The sequence below is a fragment of the Panthera leo genome, chromosome C1 (assembly GCF_018350215.1).
Source record: "Panthera leo isolate Ple1 chromosome C1, P.leo_Ple1_pat1.1, whole genome shotgun sequence".
Taxonomy (NCBI): domain Eukaryota; kingdom Metazoa; phylum Chordata; class Mammalia; order Carnivora; family Felidae; genus Panthera; species Panthera leo.
The window spans coordinates 198,554,035-198,575,268 of record NC_056686.1 but is presented as its reverse complement, the minus strand read 5'-3'; the positions used below and the strand labels follow the sequence as shown (position 1 = coordinate 198,575,268).

The following is a 21,234-nucleotide window of genomic DNA, read 5'->3' as shown; positions in this document are numbered from 1 at the left end:
AACATGACTACTATAAAGTTTAAATATGCGACTTGCATTATTATATTTCTGTTGGAGAGCCCTTTATAAACAATTTTTTAAAGTTAAATCTTCTTTATTATTTATTGTTATTAAACTGACAATGTCATTAAGAGTCATAATTTCCTCACCATAAATGGCTATATACCAAATTAGGGTCTCTAGTTTATCTTACTCTTGTTGATAAAGTAATAGGGATAAATGAACTTCACAAAAACTGTGAAGTCATTTCCTTCAACAACTTTTTCTTTTTTGAGTTGTAAATTGTTTTTAAACCATCACCAAAACCACATTATACAATATTAACATTATGACATAAATTAGCAAAACTGAGAATCTCAAAAAAGTCAAGAAGTATAAATGGAAAAAATATATGTGATTTTCACCATTTATGAGGAAGCTGTGCTGAAATCCAAATCATGAGAACTCTTAAAATTATCTTTAAGATAAGTTATCTTTTGATAACTTCCATTTTTCTATGGTAAAGAGCAGGGAAAAAATCTATGAAGTAAAATAAAAATATTTTGATCAATGAAGGGTTCAAAGGATTTCAGAGAGGATGAGGGCCAAGTGTCATTATTTTTAAGTTAAATGTCGTGTTAGAAAAAGATGAATTAAGTCTACTGACATTTTACTAATGATACTCACAACAATAATGTTGACAGCTTTAATGAGATTGCCAATTGTTCAGTCTTTGAAGGTGTTACTGTGAAACAACCGATCAGGTGAGTTAGGCAGAGGGCCAATTTGGGAGAAAGCTAGTGGCAATCTATAACCTGAGACCATCTGACTAGTCTCCATGGTCAGAAAGGTTCAACACAAAGTCAGAACCGGGAGATTTTTAGGGCAAATATAAAATGCCTGAGGTATCCGTTGCTATGTGTATAGAGCAGAGATGGAAAAAAACACAGCCATGCCTCTATGGCCAGACACAATAACAAGTTAATAATTCTGTGGGCTCTGTGCAGAAATGTCCTGCCCTTCTCCTCTCCAGCCATGTTGGGGCACAGTTTCTGTGCTGGAGACAAGATGAAGAATAGAAAGAACATAAACTTTGAAATTAGACAAAATCAGTTGTACTTATGAATAACTGGATACTATGTAACTGTTAAAGTTTAGTTTTCCCATTGTAAAACAAGGCAAATAAAATGGACTTTATGGAATTATTAGAGGACTAAATAAAATTACATTTATGCTTATATGCACATATACACATATCTATCTGTATACCTCATACTATGCTAGAAACTAGAAGACACTCAATTTACTTTTCTAAATACAGCTTTTATTCATAACTAGGGAGCTGAAATTAAAATGATCTTAATCTATTAAAAATTTCAAAACTTGTAGAAAACCATGAAAGTGTATGCACATACTATATCTGTTGCTGGAGTGAGCCTTTAGTTCACTAGGATACATAGGGAAAAACTATTAGTTCCATGTGTACATTTAACTTCACAATGGCAGATTGTTAATGAAGCCTATTGTTCTAGTTACTACTCATGTAAGTTAAAACATTGCCCTTGATTATTGATATAAATCACAGTATTTGGAAAATTCAGATGTACAATGACAGCTTTTTTAAAAATGTACTAATGACAGTAAAGAGATAAAAAAGACATTTCTTAAGAAACAAATTGCTTTTTGAAAATGTAGAATGAACTCAAGCATCAGTGAATTTGCTGATTGGCCATCCCCAGTGCAGACCACCCATCTTATTTGTAACATAAAAACTCTAGGAAAATAGTGCCAGTTAGTCTGGATATTAATTTTGAGCCACTCCTGGAGTAGTGCCTATGGGACACTTAGAGAATAGAATGCAGTCTTTAATTAGGGCAAGCTCCGTTTCTTTTTCAAAAACATTACCATTTGTCCAGCAACAGATAAATATTTATCAAATGCTTAAATAATTATTATTCCTGAAATGGGGTCCTTTCTCTGGGCTTGATTTTTTAATTTTATTTTCTTTAGAGAGAGAGGGAGAGAGAGAGAGAGAGAGAGAGCACAAGGGAAAGGGGCAGAGGGGCAGAAGGAGAGAAAGAGAGAATCCTAAGCAGGCTCCTTGCTCAGTATGGAGCCCAATGTGGGGCTCAGTCACACAACTGGGACCATGGGCTGGGACCATGACCCGAGCCCAAATCAAGAATTGGGCACTCAACCAATTGAGCCACCCAGGTGCCCCTAGGCTTGATTTTTAATAAAAATAATTTCCAGTATTTAAATTTTCCCTTAAATAGAAACAATGCCATCATTTCATTGGACATAGCTATTCCTAACCACTTATTTTTAAGTCTTAACAGAAACAATTGATGTGAACTTCACTCCCTTACTTTTAGGCCTTTGAGTCCTGAGTCTTTAGAATCGGGGAAATGTAAAATGCTCTGTCTGGTTCAAGAACATTTTGGGGGTGTTTTCTGCATTAATAAACAAGTAATTAAACAACAAAAGCAGTATCTTGTCTTCTACATTATAAGAATAATTTACTGTAGCCATTTTCTCCTTGAATAACCTTTGGTTTCTGTCTGCAAACCCTGACATGCAATCTGGTTTAATTGTTTTTTGACTCGTTAGCGCACTGCTGGTCGTGCAGAAGGTTTATCCACGTGTCACAACTAACGAAGGTTTCAAAACTCTCCATAAATCTGTTAAACATCTGTTGTACACTTTGGACTCCCCAGCTCAAGGTACTGTATTTCCATCTAACTATATCCAATTATGTGTCACAAAGCCTGTTAGAAATATTAAAAAAAAACAGAATGCAACCAAAATAATCATTTATAGATAATATTATTCTTAGGTGGGCAAATTTGCCTCACCTAAATTTGGATCTCTTGCTAATCAAAGAAAATGAGAAATGGCTAGAAAAAAAGGCTGTGACTTTTTAGGATTTTTATTTAGGTGAAAATTATTTCTCTTAGCTTATAAAACTATGTTTATGCTTTGTATGGAAAGTAAATATTAGGACCAAGCCTCAACAAAAAGATTTCTACTACTTTTTGGAGCAAAAGCCTACATTGAATTGCACTATTTTTACCCTCATTTCCAAATATTGGCTTTCTAATCAGGATGAATCTTTCCTTGGTAAAAATATACCCTCAACCAGCCATCTTGAAAATACTTGATGGACATCAGAGTGTGAATATTGATATAAATCTGCTGTCATTCCCAGCAAGACAAGCTATAGCATGTTACTAGTGAGTCAGAAAATATCATCTTTATATACACAATAGCATTATATACCACACACATGGAAATACACAGATATATATACACACGGACACATATAGGCAAAGATTTAGGGCCATAAGGAATAAATACCTACTTTGAAGTACCAAGTGCAATGTTTGGTTAGCATTTACCTCTTCTGAATGAGTTTAGAATTCTGTTTTCTCAGCTGAGTTTGTTAGCTTTCAAATATGTAGACTTTACCTTTGGATTACAAGTATCCTGAGAGCATCAGGTCACAAGCTGATTGTTCATTATACTATTCCTCATTAAACTACCAGTTTTCATATGAATAGCAGGTTTTGATATTCTTCGAAGACTTCTCATTGGACAGTCTGACGTACTTTGGAAACCAATTTCTGTTAGGCTAGAGCATTTTTTTATATCTACAATTACAGAATTAATGACTAGTTTGCAAGATTGATTGTGGTAACATTTAATGGTCTTGACAAACATTGGAAAAAATGCTTGCTCTTTAAATAAAAAGTCCAGGCCAGAAAACCAGACAGTACACCAACAAACACTAATTATTTCCTCTGTATTTTTTTATTTGCATTTTGAAGACTTGAGAATTTCAAGTTTCTTCATACCACTCTTTCTTATCATCTTCAGATTCATACCTTGTAATTATATAAAGTAAAGGGATAAAGTTAAAAACATTTTTATAAAGGACAAAAGCTCATCAGTGCCTTGCTAGAAGTCAGAGAAGCAACGCTTCTTATTAACTGAGTTATCCAGACACTTTTCCTGGTGAACAGTACAACTCAGTTTTCAATATTTACCAGTGGCCGTGTTTCATGTCTGTGAATATGCTAATGATTTGGGCATGTATTAAAACATGTCATTGGGCAGTCAAGTTGACAAGGAAATACATCAGAGAAATGTGTTGTTACTTATAAAATTTGAGGTGCTTACATGTGTTTGTTTTTTAATTTCCTATACTTGTGACTTCATCAGTCTGAGGATTAATGTAGTAGCATTAATATCAATTCCTGAAAGTCCTTAACCCCAAATCCCTACCTGCTTGAGCAGAAATTTTGTGGCCTTTGAAAAATTCTTCTAGGTATTTCTGGGAATCCTTCAGGGAACTCAAATTTGTCCTTGAAAGCTGAACCAGTGACCCTGGTTCAACAGTGCAGGGGTCTCTAGCCCCAAGTACAAATGCCCGCCATGATGCCCAGACCACCTTGTGCTTGGTCTTCATGACTTCTGGCAATATCCGTGAAACGAACACACTTCTCCTTTGGCTTTATATTCAGTTAAGCTGGAGTGTGGTGATGTTTCGTAGCATAGTTGCTTGGGTTCTCATGTATGACAGGGTCCAGATAGCTTTGAAAATCTCATGCCACTCTTTTGAAGAAGGAAAATAAGAGATAGTACCTTTTGTGTCAATGCTAAGTGCTTTACTACCTTAAATCACTGTTCTCATGAAAATAAGTCCATGAGATAGAATTATCATTCTATTTTACAGACAAGGAAACTGAGGCAAAGGGAGGCTAGGCACTTTGCCTATGCTGTCCACCCAGCAAGTGGCTGAACTAAGATTAGATCTCTCTGTCCCCAGAGCCAGTTGCCTTGAATTCTTTGCCAGACGGCCTTACTCACATTTACTTTCTGGGACATACACACTTGATTCCAGGCTATTTCTTGGGGTCATGCAAGTACCTGCCACCATCAGACCTCAGAACGGCTTCCATTTTCAGCCACTGTGGAGTTTGATTCACCATGTCAATTCCTTTCCACAGAAGTTTTTCGACAGGCATGCCCCCATTCCTCTCTCCACTCTGCTTTTTACAGACCTTTCTGTCTGTGATCCAACACACTTCAAGTTTTCTTTAGGAGACTTCTCAGCAACCATGAAAATATGAAGATTCTAATAAACAGAAAGATTGTCCCCTAACTTCCTGTCTTAATTCTCAGCTCTGCCCCAGTGAAGATCCCTGCCTCACAGCTAATATGCTTTAGTATTTCCATTTATAAACACCGAGTTTTGAGAGCAGGGATTATCTTTGTGACTCATTGAAGTTTGCTCTTTGACAAAGTAGTAAATTATATGAAATTACTTCTTGAAGTAGAAACCCATCTTTACTAATGAAAAGAGGTTATCTGTGCACTAGATTTCTTTCTATGTCTGTGGGTACCATTTTCAATTATATCTAATCCTACAAATAAAAACAGAAGTGAAGTAAAATATCACTTTTTAAAGACCTGTAAAGGTTTCCACTTCATTAAAGCCTATTTAGTACATTATTTCTTCTAAGATATTTTATAGTTCAGGGGAAATGTCCCTAGTCAACATCAGGGCCAAGTCGATCACTGATACGTAAAATTTCTGTTAGTTACACATTTTAACAGCTTGATGAGGAAGAGAAACTCTGTAACCACATAGTATACAAATGCCAATAAACCTGCTCAGCATTACATAAGAATTCAAACTTAGCAAGATTTGATCTTGGAAAAATGGTTTATATTCTTTTACATTGCAATGTAGAAATATCAACAGAGACCTATCCTTGATTCTTCTATATATGCATGCCAAGAAATAATAGGTACTACCATTATTAATTAGGTTTATTTATTCTGGGTATCTTCATTCTCGGTTCTTTAACTCACTGATGCATTGCTATCGCTAGAGCAGTAATATTAGCTGCACCTTGAGTGGAGCACCGGAAAATTCTGCTGTGCTGAACAGGAAAACTGAAAAAGCCCCTGTGCTAGATACTACGGATGGTGCAAACATTACTCATACATCACTGATACAGAGGTGGACAAGGAGGTCTTTCATTTAGTAATAGTCTTTTTCACGCCCATACTAATTTAAATCAACTCAGTGATCAGCACCAGAAAAGTATGGATGATTGCATACATTTGCAGTAGGACCTTTATAGAAGGCTTTAGGACACACTAACTAGGGACAGTGAGAGAACTATCAATGCTTACTAGTAATAAAATATCTGATTGAAAGAGATTAGATTAGTGTTAAAAAATACCAGCACTGAAATATACTGGATTATAGGGAGTAAGTATTGTCTCCAGAGAAGATGGAAAGACTTGATACCTTTTCCCTAAAGGGGCTGAATGAAAGCCTTGGATTTATGATTTTTATTTATGCAGTAGCCATTAAAAGTACTCTCATGTTCAATTTTTCATGTGAATTCTGTTGCACACTTATTCTTTTTATGATACAGTGTAATGTGGCAAGCGGAATCAGAGACCTATTTAACTTCGAGGGGCAATTCACAGTGTTGAATTAGACCTTCCCATATGGTTTCCATTAGTTAGCGATTGCCTCCCACACTTTGAACCTTCATATTATTTGAGACCACTCAGAATGGTTCTGTTAATATGAGCCAATTTGCATTCACAGCTGCATTCAGTTGAAATCAGTGGCTGCTTTTTGAAAGATGGAAAATATAGATTAGTGATAGCAGATGTTTCCTAAGGCTATATTCTTGACAACTGAAAGCAAAAAAATCTAGTGACCTGTAAGACTGAAATTGGCCTCATTTGATTAACAAATCACGTGGTAGACAATGTGCATTATAGTATTCAAGAGTCATCTATGCATACAGCTTTTAGGATAAAATAATGTAATGTTTTGACAAATGGAGAAAGAAGTTCTTAGAGATGCATGTGCTTGACCATTAGGGTTTTCTGATTAGCAGGCATCTATTACCTATAAATATCCTGAATGTCTCCAACAAAAAGAGCATAGAAATCTTTTGTAAAACTCTTTGGAGAAAAATTCTGCAGATTTTTCTGTATTTTCTTCCCATTTATTTGACCTGTGATGATGTTTTGCTAAGAAAATTACTTCCTTGAAGCAAGCATGTTAAGTGTTCACCTATATAAATGTCATTTCTTTAGGTGGCTCTGGCAACACAACACATGTGTGGAGTGAGGAAGATGGGCAGTTATTATCCCCAAGCAGCCTGGCTGCACAGTAAGTCTTTCTTTGCTGTTGGTCTGTTGGTCTGTTTCTAAGTTGGTAGGTAACTTGTCTGAATAAGCAATCAACACAAGTTATAAACATAATTCTTTTATCAATTTGTAAGACTTTGAAACAGAAAAATTCACTATTGACTGACCAAAGAAAAGGACATAGTTGGAAATATAGTGAAGTCAAGACTTATTTTCTCATATTACCCAGTGACCCTTGGGTAATGCGGCATGAGCATCTCCTGTTCAGTTGTAACAGTGTGTCCTGTCTGGATTGGTTGCCTTATGTTTCTGAGGAAAATCTAGATAGAGGTCCAGTTTCCAACTTCTTTAAGGTCTTTCATTATGAAAGACAGATAAGCATCCAATTTTTCATATCATGATGTATTTTGGTTTTGAAAAATCACAGTATTTCTCATGCCAGTCAAGGTAATACAAAATTGGTTTGCTTCCCTAGCATTCGCATAGGTAAAACTGTTTATAGATAATATAATTTTGTACTCTTATTGGGGCATGTAAATATGTTGTCTCAGAAATAGGCAGTGGAAATGACAGCAGCCTTGGCTTCTAAAGACCATTAATGTAAGCAGTGCCCTGAAGTAACTGTAATAATCATGATAGAAAATGCACGCGGTTGCCTGTAGAAGCTGACTGAAGTAAATTCCTATAGGTCAAGGCAAATTTAGGGATTAGATGGCCTGTTATGTAAAGGTTGTTTTGGCCTGATAAATTATACTATTGAAATTGTTTGACTTTAGTCCCAAAGGATATATTTCTGTGCTGATGGAAATTTGTACAAATAAAATCAAATAGTAGGACTTATTTTTAGCCATTTTTTTTCTAAAATAGGATCTATGCAGTTGTTTATAAACTTTCTACCATTTAATGAGAAGCTGTCAACTCTGGGTAAATTCTAGGGAAATCCCTTCCATAAACAACCACCTCCTATTTCTGCTCCCACCGTTCTCCTCCTCTACGGTGGCTGAACCTACTAGTGCTCCTTCCAGAGCAGTCAGCAGCCTTGGGCAGTTTCCCCCTGGCTAGACCACCGTGTTCCAAATAGGCAGGTCTTTGAAACACATTCCCTATATAGCCATCAAAAATATATTTCTTAAAATCTTTGAACTGAGACAACTGGATGCTTATTGTTGAAACCAGGTACCTTTCTCAGAGCCTTGAGGCATCCATAGCATTGATGATGCTAGCACTTCAGACCACAAATTCCACAGTGTAGTTGTTGATAGCTAGCTGACAGTTTATTAGGAAGAATTCAATACTTTTAACATGGCTCTTGTTGAGATTGATGAAGTTAAGGGAGTTCTTATCTTTGGACTTCCTTTCCATTCCCACTTTAAAATAATCACAGAGTAGCAATATTTGGCATAAAAGTTGTTTTAGTCAAGAATTTTCTAAAGAAGGCTGCTTGAAATATCTCTCCCTCATAACTCTTCTCCATCTTGATTAATTTTGTTCTAAGTTTATTATTTGTATCGTTCAGTGTGTGTGTGCATATATGCATGCTCACTCATGCACACACATAAACTCATCTTTTACCGCAAACATTCTTGGAAAGTAGGTAGGATTATGTACAAAAGACACATAAATTAAATGGTTTATAAGAATAATTGGATGCTTATGCTAAAGCAGTGGCACGTAGATGTGGAATCTTAATTTGGGGAGTATATTAAATCCAATCATCAAAATCTTGGCAATCAAATGTTCTTTCTGAAACTAAGAGAAATGGCTTAGATGATATTTCAAGGTCAGTTTTTGTGCAACACTCTTCTACTTTTTCTATTTTAAGCTTGAAAATTCATGAGAATCCCTTGTGTCATTCCATCCTAGAAGGTTAAACCGGTATTTTGCTATTGAGCACTGTACTAGGATGCAAATGGCTCAGTGCTATACTAAGTACTACAGAGAAAAAGACAAACACAAAAGAAAGACAGTATTGGCAGGAGAGAGTCTGGCCAGGGAAATGCCTAAGAAAAAGCAAGAGGGCTTGGAAATGGTTACTTTTTTTTTTTTTTTTTATGTGGAGGCTATCAGCTGTATTTAAATGGAGGTTAGCTATCTGACCAATTAACTCTACTCTGCCAAATTAGAGACTTTTCTTGCCATAGATTTTTTTTCTTTTTCTTTTTTTAGTTTTTTTTTTTTAATATTTATTTTTGAGAGAGAGAGAGAGGGAGAGAGACAGTGAGTGAGTGGGGGAGGGGCAGAGAGAGAAGGAGATGCAGAATCCAAAGAAGGCTCCAGGCTCTGAGCTGTCAGCATAGAGCCCGACACAAGGCTCAAACTCACGAACCTGAGATCATGACTTGAGCCAAAGTCAGACACTTAACTGACTGAGCCACCCAGGTGCTCTTGTTTTTTTTCTTTTTAAAGTTCTTCCAGGATCTGGTTGTATTAACCCACATCTAAATATCCTAAGAGTGCTTTAACGTTAATGAATACATTTTCTTATGTGTTTCTAGCTACACCAGGATAAGTCTCTTCCATTAGTATTTGAATAAAATCTAAATTAAACATCTGACAGAACTAGTTAATTTGTGTATTGTGCAGTTTGATGCAAAGCAGATGGTCCCCAAATCAGCTGTTGACATTTATTCTATCTCTCCTGTACATAAAATTCAATCGGAGACACTAAGGGAAGACGTTACAAAACAAATAGAGAGGCAGCCTAAGAGCTGAAGTGGCTGGGCATATGCAACACACACATACTTACTCACGTGAACTTATGCCTCAGAAATCTTAGGCTGTCTCCTCATATGCCAGTCACGGTGAAAGAAAACCTGAAAGTGGTTAATTTGAAAACACGGAATTGGTTGTTTAAAGGAAAACAAAAGGAACTTACATTGTTGTTAGATTCCCCTATTTTTAAAATCACAATTAAATAAATTTAAATTTATTTGAAGAATGTTATAGGTGGATGGGATTAGCAGATCAATTCAGCCCTCTACCTCTCATTTGACAAGAGAAGAAACTGAGACCCAGAGGGGGGTTGGCAGACTTAAATGTGGGGGAGAGAAAAAGGAAAAGAAAATCTACAAGACTCACTGGTTGTACTTACATTGAAAATTATTCATTGTTAATAAAAAAGGAAGAAAAGAAAAGAAAAATTATTCATTGTTTATCTGAAATTCAGATTTAAGTAGGAGTCCTATACTTCATCTGACAACTCTAGCCCAGTAATTTTTTTCTTTCATATGAATGTGCCTAGAAATAATCTTAAGATCACTTATCATTGGATATTAAAATAATTAAATATAATGGTAATGCCCATGGAGAGGTAAATGCTCAGAGGATGAAGAACCAGTGTGTACTTAGGTTGTATGAAGGAAGATATTCTACTTCATAGTGTTTTAATGCCCAAGTTAACCAATGCCCAAGTCAGCCACTGCGCAAGTCAACCACTGTCCAAGTCAACCACTGCCCAAGTCAGCCACTGCCCAAGTCAACTGCTGCCCAAGTCAGCCACTGCCCAAGTCAACCACTGCCCAAGTCAACCAATGCCCAAGTCAACCAATGCCCAAGTCATCCATTGCCAAATAACCAACAGCTTAAATGACCTCAACAAAATAGCTTTGTTCTATTTTTATGTGACTTAATTTATATATTCTTTTCTAATTCTATAGGCTTCTAATACTGGAAAATTTTGAAGATGCTCTCTTAAATATATCAGCAGATAGTCCTTATATTCCTTACTTGGCATGTGTGAGAAATGTCACTGACAATTTGGCCAGGGGATCACAAGGTAATACTCTTCTTAGTAGTCAAAATGCTGCTTATGGTTCTAATTCTATTATAAAGTAGTATTTTAAGACATTTGCTTAAAAAATAGAGAAAAAAGCTTTTAAAAGATCTTAGTTTCCATATGCATGAGTTTCAGTTTGGTAGTTTGATATATAAGGGGAATATCTAATTGTATTATTAATACGTATTATTAATACGTTATTACTTTTGTTCCTGCTGCTAGTACCACCTGGCTTCCTGGACAGACTTAATGTATGATGGCCATGTAACAGAGAGTATGACAATGGCCACCCAGACATACTTGCCAAGTTTCTAGAATTATTAAGAGTTCACCTAACCCTTCATGGCATTTTCTGTGCCCTTAGTAGTCTTAGTTATCAAAAAATAATGAGAAATGATAATATTGACTTCTAAAAGCAGGTGTAAATTACATAAACAAAGGATTTTTTTGTGGCAGACTGGTTTTACTTCCCACCCTTACACACTGTATTTTCAATTTTCTGCCTACATAGACAACCATGAAGATGACATTTAATCAAATATTTCTTTTCCTTTTTAAAGAAAAATATCAATTTTCTCACATTTTTCTAGAGATATGCATTCACTTTCCCCACACCAAAATAGTTTTTTGAGACCTAATGGTAGGCAAATAGCGTAACAAGTATTTAAGTGTGGTCTTTGTTTACTAGCCATGAGTTAATCAAGGTGGGAAGGGCATGTCTGTGTCACAGTGATTATACAATCTATTCTCCCCCAAACACTTCAACTTAACAGTATATCCAAAAGTCAGAAATAAAAGCATACTCAGTTCACAAGAGCCAAAAGTGCGTAGCACCTTTGCTAGAAATATTTTTGTCTCTAAGCAGAGTATCTATGAATATTTTAAAAATAATGAACTCTGTAGTCTGCATGGTTCAAGGAAAGGTTAAATTTTCACTTGTCTTATATTTAGATTGAAAGAGGCCATTATCTTAGAAAAAACTTGGCAATAAATTAGGATAAAGGTGTTTTTCAAATGGGTTCCCTAAATGACCTTGCAGTTCACATAAGGTAACTCTTCTCTCTTCCTTTACAGAAAATTTAAGACTCCTGCAGTCCATAATTTCATTTAAAAAATCTTTTCTTCAAAATGGTTTTTATGAGGATTACTTGTCTTCAGTTCCTGAAGTCGTGAAATCAAAAGTAAGCCATGAAAGAAAAAATAAATAAATAAACCTCTACATTTCCTGTAATACTCTGGCAAGATGTATTTTCAGTTTAAAGTTTTTTTTTTTTTTAAGTTTATTTATTCATTTTGAAAGAAAGAGATCGTGAGCAGGGGAGAGGCGGAGAGAGAGAGGGAGAGAGAAAATCCCAAGCAGGCTCCCTGCTGTCAGTATAGAGCCCAATGACATGGGGTTCAAACTCATGAACCGTGAGATCATGATGTGAGCTGAAATCAAAAGTCAGAAACTTAACTGACTAAGCCACCTATGTGCCCCAAGATGTATTTTCAGTTAAAATTTTAAATCTGTATGTTCATAAATATTGGTCCTATTTTGACTAGATGAATGCTAGAAAAGGGGCACAAAAGTGTTTTTGTGCTATAAAATGGCATTTTGTTTTTAATTAACAGATATCTCTGAGTGAAATGACCCATAAGAGCCTAATTACAGTATTCACATACAAAAAGGAATGACTAATAATATAGCTATCTCATTAAGCTTCATAATTTCAAAAAAATATTCGAAATATAATTTCTAACTTGAGATGTCCTCAGTTTTTAAAACTATGAAAGTTTATTTTAAAAGCTGATGTTTAGACTTAGCAGTATGCAGAAATCTCAGAAGTAGACTAACCTTATTTTTATTGTCATCAAAAGCAGAAATCAATAAATCACATTAAGATGTATGATATTTAGGGCTCCTGAATGGCTCAGTCAGTTAAGCGCCTGACTCTTGATTTTGGTTCAGGTCATGATCTCACAGTTAATGAGTTGAAGCCCCACATCAGGCCCCCCGCTGACAGTGCAGAGTCTGTTTGGGATTCTCTCTCTCCCTTTCTCTCTGTCCCTCCCCTGCTCTCTCTCTCTCTCTCTCTCTCTCTCTCTCAAAAATAAATAAACTTAAAAAAAGATGTATGATATTAAACAGAGGGGGGAAGGCAACAGAAAAAAAATTTATAATCTCTGAGGTTTCAGTTGGTTCATGTTTATCTATCATTCTTTGCCTAGTTCGTGCATATACTATATAAGTTATGATATTCACTTCATTTCTTAAATAACCCTATTAAAATTTGAAAACAGTTTTCCTAGTAAGAACAGCAGTTTAATTGAATTTATGTAGGCAGGGATAAAGCAAAATTAGAACTGGTTTATTCAGGGCAAGCAAGATGACTTTCTGTATAGTCAACATGGTCTAATTAAGCAAGCATCCAAAACATATGTCCATGTGTATTACAAGTAAGTATGCTAGTTAGATTACATACATTTTTTCCTAGTCTTCTACACAAATCAAAATTTCTAATGTACTTAATTTAGCACTATCTTAATTTGTTTGTGCAAATGAGAAGGAAGTTATGCATTCATCTGGAAAATTCCTACTCATCCTTCAAGGACAAGTTTAAATGTCACTTCTACAATATTAGAGTATTGCCTTTCTCCCTGTTGCCCAACCAAGATAATGGCTTTGTGTGCACATAATATTTATCCATTCATTCATTCTATTCATCATCTGTGGTCCCATAACACTAATCTGTTTATTTAAAAGACATAATCTCTAACCCCAAAGTCCTTATAACAATCCAGGGTAGCAGATGGAAAAGCAGACCAATAATTACAACTCAGTGAGATAAGTGTTGTGGTATGTGGATGGACAGGAGTCTGTGTAAGGAGGTGGGATATTTAACTCTGATTATAGGGGATGGAGGTGAGGAGAAAACATTTCATAGAGGAGATAATGCTTACTCTTGCAGGCTGTGTAGGACTAGGTTACAGTCCTACATTCCAGACATAGAGCCCTGCATTTGTTAAGACAGAGGTATGATCCTGAAGACAGATACAGGTTATCTGTAGTCATGTGTCCAGCTGGAGCAGAAGGAAAGGCGGCTCCAGAGAGAATGGGCCCGGATCCCAAAGGCCTCTTTTGACTTAGTCAAGGAGTTTGAATCTGATCTGGAAAGTTGTGCATTTGAAGATGAAATTTGCATTTTAGAAAGAGATCTATCTAGGAAAATTATGGAAGTCAGATTGGAGGAAAGCCAAGTAGGTGATTTTTGCAGTAACCTAAGCAGAAAGTGAGGCCCTGCACTATGTCAGTGGCAGAGAATAAAAGGAAGCGACAGTTTCAAGAGTGTTATAGGAAGTTAGGTGACACAACATGGCAGCCAGTGAGGTGTGAGGCATAAGAAAGAGGAGTCTGATAACAGATTTCTGGCTATTGGAACTTATTACTTCACATTATAGTTTGTTGTATAAATAAGGTCCATTTCCATCGCTTTAGAGTGTGAACTCTGATAAAATTATGCGTTCTACATCTCTAAAGCCCCACATCAAGCACATAGTAGATGCTTAAGACAACTCATGGATGTATGAACAAATGAGGGTGTTAAAGTAGAGCCCTGGTGATGTAAAGAGTTCTGGTGATGTAACTGTGTTACCAGGACAGTTATTCATTGTAGTTCTCAACTTGTGAAGTAACCGCTCAGCACAAAATATACAGCAGGGAAATTGAAACAACACATTCTCAATCATTTACACTAATGGAATGGGAAATAGATGTAAGAATAATTTAAAACAGCATCCACATTTTGGATATACTGCTCCTGTTGAGGGTTACATTATAAAAAATGTTCTAAAAGCCACAGATGTGGAAATAAACTGCAATCCTGTCCCTTGGGTAGAAAATCCATTGTCATTTACAACAAGCATGGCTGCTACCTGCAATTGACAGAATCCATACATTCCAAGACTACAAGCTCTGTCAGGAACATTGCTAACATCCCTTCCTATGGTATTCTCAGCACCTGGCATATAGTCTGACATGGGGAAAATATTCAGTACATGTAACTGAAAGAATGAAGACAAATTCCTAGAGATGATTTAAATTCCCTGCTTTGCCTTCTCTGGTAATTAGTATCTTAATTGTGACAGTCAAGGCCTACCCATTCCAAAACTTTATTCATGGTATTTCTAAGAAGATTTAGACCCTCCAAAATGTTAAATGCCTGCCATTCAAAGGTGACTTTTTCTTCTGTTCCTACCCCTCTTTTCTAGCCCTAACATTGCACTCTTCTTGAGCTTTTGTGTTTTCTACTCCCTTCATTGTGGGGAGGTTAACTTCCTGGTTGGGGAACTATACGTAAAGTGGATATTCTGCCCATGTTGGGCAGAAATGTGGGCAACACAATATTTTTATTGTAACATCTTTAAATTTTTAAATAGGTTCCTTTTCCCCTGCATTTACTTGCCAAGGGCCCAGGAGCATTGCTGTTTTATCCTTTTTATGCCTATGATATTTTGAAGTCTTATTTAAATGTAGCTTACATTTCTGACTCAGATGCATTTGGGGACCATGGCCCTGGGGAATTCAGTCACAGCTGGACCTGGAGTTAGTTATGGCTCATTGTTAAAGTTTAGATCTGAGCACTTACTCACTTTGTGGACCAGGGTCATGACAAAGGAGAGAAGGACTGTATATGAGGTGCTGACAAACCTACATTCTAGATTTGACACATACTTTTGAAGAGAGGATTTTAATTCTCTGAATTTATGATTGATTATTAATGATCCATGAAGCTTCTAAATGTTTAATGCATGTATTGCTTTTAGAAGAAAGTAGTAAATAATGACAAATACTAAATGACCGTTGGGTTATTCTTTGATAGATGTGCCCCACAATGCATTCCACATCATTGACCCTGAATTAAATTCTTATTTCAGAGAACCAATTTTATTTCAGTAGCATGGTTAGATTTCCAATTTCTCCTTCATTAACTTATATATTTTATCAAGCCAAGATTACACTGTATAGACTTTTACAGGTTTCTCATACATGTATGTTAAACTTGCAACTAAAAAATATATTTGGTCTCTACTAAGTAAAAATCATTGACATTTACTATGCCCTCAAAGCTCGATTGAAACAAATATATTGGGCTACCGGTATTTATCCTTTTTTTAAGAAATCATTAAAACTCAGAGTAACTGGGTGGTTAGTTGGTTAAACATCCGACTGTTGATTTTGGCTCAGGTCATGATCTCATGGTTCATGAGTTTGAACCCCATGTCAGACTCTGAGCTGACAGTGTGGAGCCTGCTTGGGATTCTAAATCTCTCTCTCTCTCTCTCTCTCTCTCTCTCTCTCTCTTTCGCTCCCCCTCCCCCATTCACACTCTCTGTCTCTCTCAAAATAAATAAATAAACTTTATTTTAAAAAAAATCACTAAAAGCCACTGGAGTACATGGCAGGGAGGCTTGGTTTTATTTATTAAAAGGTTAATCATGTCTAGTATTTGGAAAGAAAGGAATAGAGTGGCAAACATGGTAGCATGGTACCAAAAATAGCTGGTAAAACAATTGGGCCTGTAATGGAAATTTTCTCATAGCTATAAGACAAGTGAGTAGAAGTTTAATATGCATGAGGACATTTTAGATAGTTCTAAGCCAGCAGTCAATGAGAATATTAAATACAGTAAAAAATAGACCAATGATATTTACTATCTAGGATGATCAGTGTTTAATTACTACTGCCTACATGCAGTTACTATAAATCTTTCATCTAAGACATCATTGTATCTTTCCCATTTGATATATGGAAAGAAACATCCCTAAACATTTATTTGCCTGTATCATAAAATATTTCATTTCTATCAAAATGCAACTTCTAATTGAAAATCGAGTTGCAATGAATGACACATATATTTGCTTCTTGAGATGTTGCTCCAAATTATTCAGCCTCTTAAAAGGAATAGCTCCAGGGTAGCTTCCAAGCATGACAGAACTTTCTAGCACTTTCACAGAACAAAGGCATCCAGTTTCCCTCAGTAGGTAAGAGGGCAGACGATTAATGTCCAAAACAGTGCAGACACTTCTGAAAAACCAAGTGTATTCCCATCCATATTTTAAATGCAGTCTTATTGAAATGCATGTGATTCACATGCTGTAGTTTGTAAAAGGCTGTTTTCTTGTCAGTTAAATTTTTTTTAATTGTGGTAAAACACACGTAAAATAAACTTTACTACCGTAACCATTTTCAACTGTACAGCTCGGTCTTGTTAAATACATCCATGTTATTCTGCAACCAATCTCTAGAACTCTTTCAATCTTGTAATACTGAAACCTTATGCCATTACAATAACTCCTGTGCCTCTCTCCACCCCCGTTCTACTTTCTGCCACTATAAATGTGATTACTCTATATACCTCATTTAAGTGACCTCATCCAGTATTTGTCTTTTCGTGACTGGCTTCTTTCACACAGCACAATTTCCTCAAAAGCCATCCATGTTGTCGCATATGTCAGAATTTCTTTCCTTTTGAAGGCTGAATAATAATATCCCATAGTATGTATGTACTACCATGTGTTTATCCATTCATCTGTCAGAGGATACTTGGGTTGTTTCCATCTCTTGGTTTTTGTGAATAATGACACGGGCGTGTAAGTATTTGTTTGAAACCTAGCTTTCAATACTTTTGTGTATATACACAGAAGTGGGATTGCTGGATCATATGGTAATTCTATTTTCATTTTTGAGGAAACTCCATTCTGTGGCTGCATCATTTTATATTCCCACCAACAGTGCACGAGGGGTCTAATTTCTCCATATCCTTCCCGGCACTTATAATTTTCTTTCTTTCCTTTTTACATATACTAGTTATCCTAATGCGTATGAGGAAAAGACCCTTTTTGAAGTTCCAAGCCAAACCTGCTTTGCTCTCTGCTTTTCCATATGACTTAAAATACAAAGTAAAATATAAATTAGTTTAAAATTAGTTTAAGTATTTGTGATTTCAGTGAGATAAAACTGAACTACATCTTTTTAACCTTTGAATCTACAAGGTATGAGTACAGTTGGGAAATACAGGCCTATCAGGTCCAAAAGTTTTATAAATTCTTAAGAAAATAATAAATCTAGGGGCACCTGGGCTACTCATTCCGTTGAGTGTCTGACTTAAGCTCAGGCCATGATCTCGCAGTTTGTGAGTTCAAGCCCCAAGTCGGGCTCTGTGCTGACAGCTTTGAGCCTGGAGCCTGCTTCAAATTCTGTTTCCCTCTCTCTCTGTCTCTCCCCCACTGGTGCTCTGTCTCCGTCTCTCTCTCAAAAATAAACAAACATTAAAAAAAAAAAAAAAAAGAAAATAATAAACCTCAAATGACAGGAAATAATGCTTTGTGGTAAAACTTGCCAAATGCTAACTAAATAAACACATATGCACAGTGTTGTTTTTTTGAAGTAAATCAATGTTGGTTGTCTATTTTCAACTACCAAATATTTATAATAATGTAACCAATCTACTTCTCACTTCTTTTCTCTTCTGGAAAGCTGTCTCAACTTCGAAACTTGACCGAACTTCTTTGTGAATCTGAAACCTTCAGTTCAATAGAGAGAATGTGCCAGCTCTCCGATATGAACTTTGGGAACCTATGTGAAGAAAGTGCGTTTCATGTGCAGCTCCTTGAAGCAGCAGAGATTGGCACCGAAATAGCAACCAACTTACTGTACCGTGACAATATTCTATCTAAGAAACTGAGGGATTTGCTTACTGGGGATCCAAGCAAAATTAATTTAAATATGGATTGGTAAGTATCTGCACTGCCTTTTTCTTTGGTGAAAGAAATCCCTTCTCAAATAATTATGGATATGCTTTATCTTCTCTTCTGCTTTGTTTCAGGTTTCTAGAACAGGCATTGCAAATGAATTACTTGGAAAATATCACACGGTTAATGCCGACCATAGAAGCCATGATGCATGTCAATAACAGTGCAGATGCTTCTGAAAAACGAGGTGTTTCCCCATCCGTATTTTAAGTGCTGTCTTATAAGAATGCATGTGATTCTCATGCTGCAGTTTAAGAAAGGCTTTTTTGAAGTTCCCAACCAAACATACTTTGTATCTGCCCTCACACATGAGAAATATGAAGCTTTCAAATATGGTTACTTGTCTAAAATAAACACACAGAAAGCCAGCAGAGGATGAAATAGGGAAATTTGGTTTCACAGCAAAAAGATCTTCAAAATTTTAACTAGTTAAACCATTCACCTTTTATTTCTCTGATATATTAAAGTGCATTAGCTAGGATGGAATTTATTTACTTCTGGGAAAATAATCTGATTTAAAAAATAAAAAAGATGCGCTGCTGTCTATAGAAATCTCAATTCAGAACCTTCTATTAGTATTCTGAGCATGATGCATCATGCAATACGTTTCTTCTTTGCATAATACCTCAATACTGAAAAGAAAGGCATTCAGAGTTTTGGACAACAGGCAGCCACAAAATTGGAAGGGCACTAAGTCCAAAAATAAAGAGGGTATATTTGCATAAGGGAAACTTCATAAAGAAATCAAAGGATATTTGCAGAGTGGAGATTATAATCTGCTAACATAAAGCCAAAATATTATTTGTTATGCATTAAATGACCCAGATATGAAATAATTATAATCACTGTCCTAAAAAAGTTTGAAGTTAAAAACATTCTATTTAAAAGTGAGGTAATGATTATTAAATCTCCTTTATAAACTCTAGTGTGCTGGGCAAAGTTAAGGAAAAATGCCCGGCAGTGTTATGTTATAGATTTAGCAGACCTGTCCTAAGTTGACAGTATTATATGATCTGAGGTTAAAAAGCATTTTGAATTTGTGTGATGTTTTAAATCAAATGGAGGGATGTATATTTAGTGCATTATGTGATCAAAGTCTGTGAGGAAATCATTTTTTTTTTTTTTGAATCAACCTTGTGTTGTAGACACCTAAGGAAAATTTATAACCCAGAGCAATCTGTTACCTTGGGTCAATGATTTCATAATAGGAACAAGTCTAAATCAGATAGAAATAGATCCTAAAGATGCAGAGTTTGCCAAGACTGGGAGACATCTGTTCCTGACACAAGGCATATACGTTGAATGTATGTTTTAGTCTAGAAGGTTTCTCTAACGTTAGTATAATGACTTAAAAAGAATTACATTGCAACCAACATATGAGGTTGTTTTGTTGTTGTTGTTTCCTTGTAGGTCAGTTAATAGAAATGTTTAAAAATGTTGAGTTGCTGAAAGAAGAACTGAGGAGAACAACAGGAATGTCCAGTAGGAGTGTTGACAGCCTGCTGGCCATTCCTATCCCTGATAGCAGAGCTGAGGTAAGGTGCAATAGGTCTGTGCTTCCAGCCAGATTTTACAAGTTTAAGTGATGTTTAGTATCTGTAAGCACTTCTCAGTAAAACACAGAGAAGTTGCATGCAAATCTGGTGATTTTTCCATGCGAATGATAAAATTAGGGTCCAAATTCCTAAGTGGAGTTAGAAGAAAAATCCTGAAGCAAGACGATTATCACTGTCTTGTCTTTTCTGTCTAGTCTTCCTTTTCCTTCCTCTTCCTGTCTTTGTCTTCTCCCTTTCCTTGCACCTAGATCGTCTTCTTAAATAAGTGGTGCCGTCAGTAATTCTTCATATTTCCTATCACAATCATGTTTTCTGAGATAAATTTGCACAGTCTATTATGATGACATCAAAGTCAGATTTCAGTGATCTAATTGGGAGAAAAAACCACCAGACCATTTACAGTTTGTTGAAACGAATACTCATCTTTGGTTTTTAAGAGTCTCAAGCAAGACAAGGCATAGTATGTAAAACAGATAGAATCCGGAGAACTCTGGGCAAGTTTGTAGGTATAGGAAAGATGTTTTCGTGTGAAAATGAATAATGTCATTTCCTCATAGGCTGATAATAGGGTTTTCCACTTGAACTGTCTTTTCTTTTATCCCTTTTCCAAGTCCATTGTCTGAAAATGTCATAGAAATTTTCCGAAAGAACTGCAGAGCTTAAGGCCACATCCATTCAGAACTTACATGTGACAGAGTGTGTCATTCTAAGCACAGTGCAGCTATTCTCCCATATTGGATAAAGTTTGTGGAAAGGCTTTAAGACTGCTTTTGGGAAATAATGTAGGTTTGCTTGTGTCCTGTTCATTGGTTCCCTCATACAAAAATTAAAACCGCTTTGCCTTCCCTTTTTTTCTCTTGTTCTATCAAATAGTAGTTCATTGACCTTTTCTCTTTGATCTCACCTTTTGCTCATTTTATCCTAAGATCTAATTTCAGCAGTCAA

At 35.9% G+C, this 21,234-nt stretch overlaps 1 protein-coding gene across 1 annotated transcript in view; it reads left to right on the top strand.

Annotated features, from left to right (window-relative positions):
• Nucleotides 1-21,234, top strand: part of ABCA12 (ATP binding cassette subfamily A member 12) — a 163,525-nt gene that overhangs the window by 68,073 nt on the left and 74,218 nt on the right. The window contains exons 8-14 of the mRNA XM_042948706.1: nucleotides 2,590-2,702; nucleotides 7,111-7,186; nucleotides 10,821-10,939; nucleotides 12,014-12,120; nucleotides 18,459-18,715; nucleotides 18,808-18,920; nucleotides 20,144-20,268. Coding sequence (XP_042804640.1) covers nucleotides 2,590-2,702; nucleotides 7,111-7,186; nucleotides 10,821-10,939; nucleotides 12,014-12,120; nucleotides 18,459-18,715; nucleotides 18,808-18,920; nucleotides 20,144-20,268 — 910 coding nt within the window. The remainder of the gene's footprint in view (nucleotides 1-2,589; nucleotides 2,703-7,110; nucleotides 7,187-10,820; nucleotides 10,940-12,013; nucleotides 12,121-18,458; nucleotides 18,716-18,807; nucleotides 18,921-20,143; nucleotides 20,269-21,234) is intronic.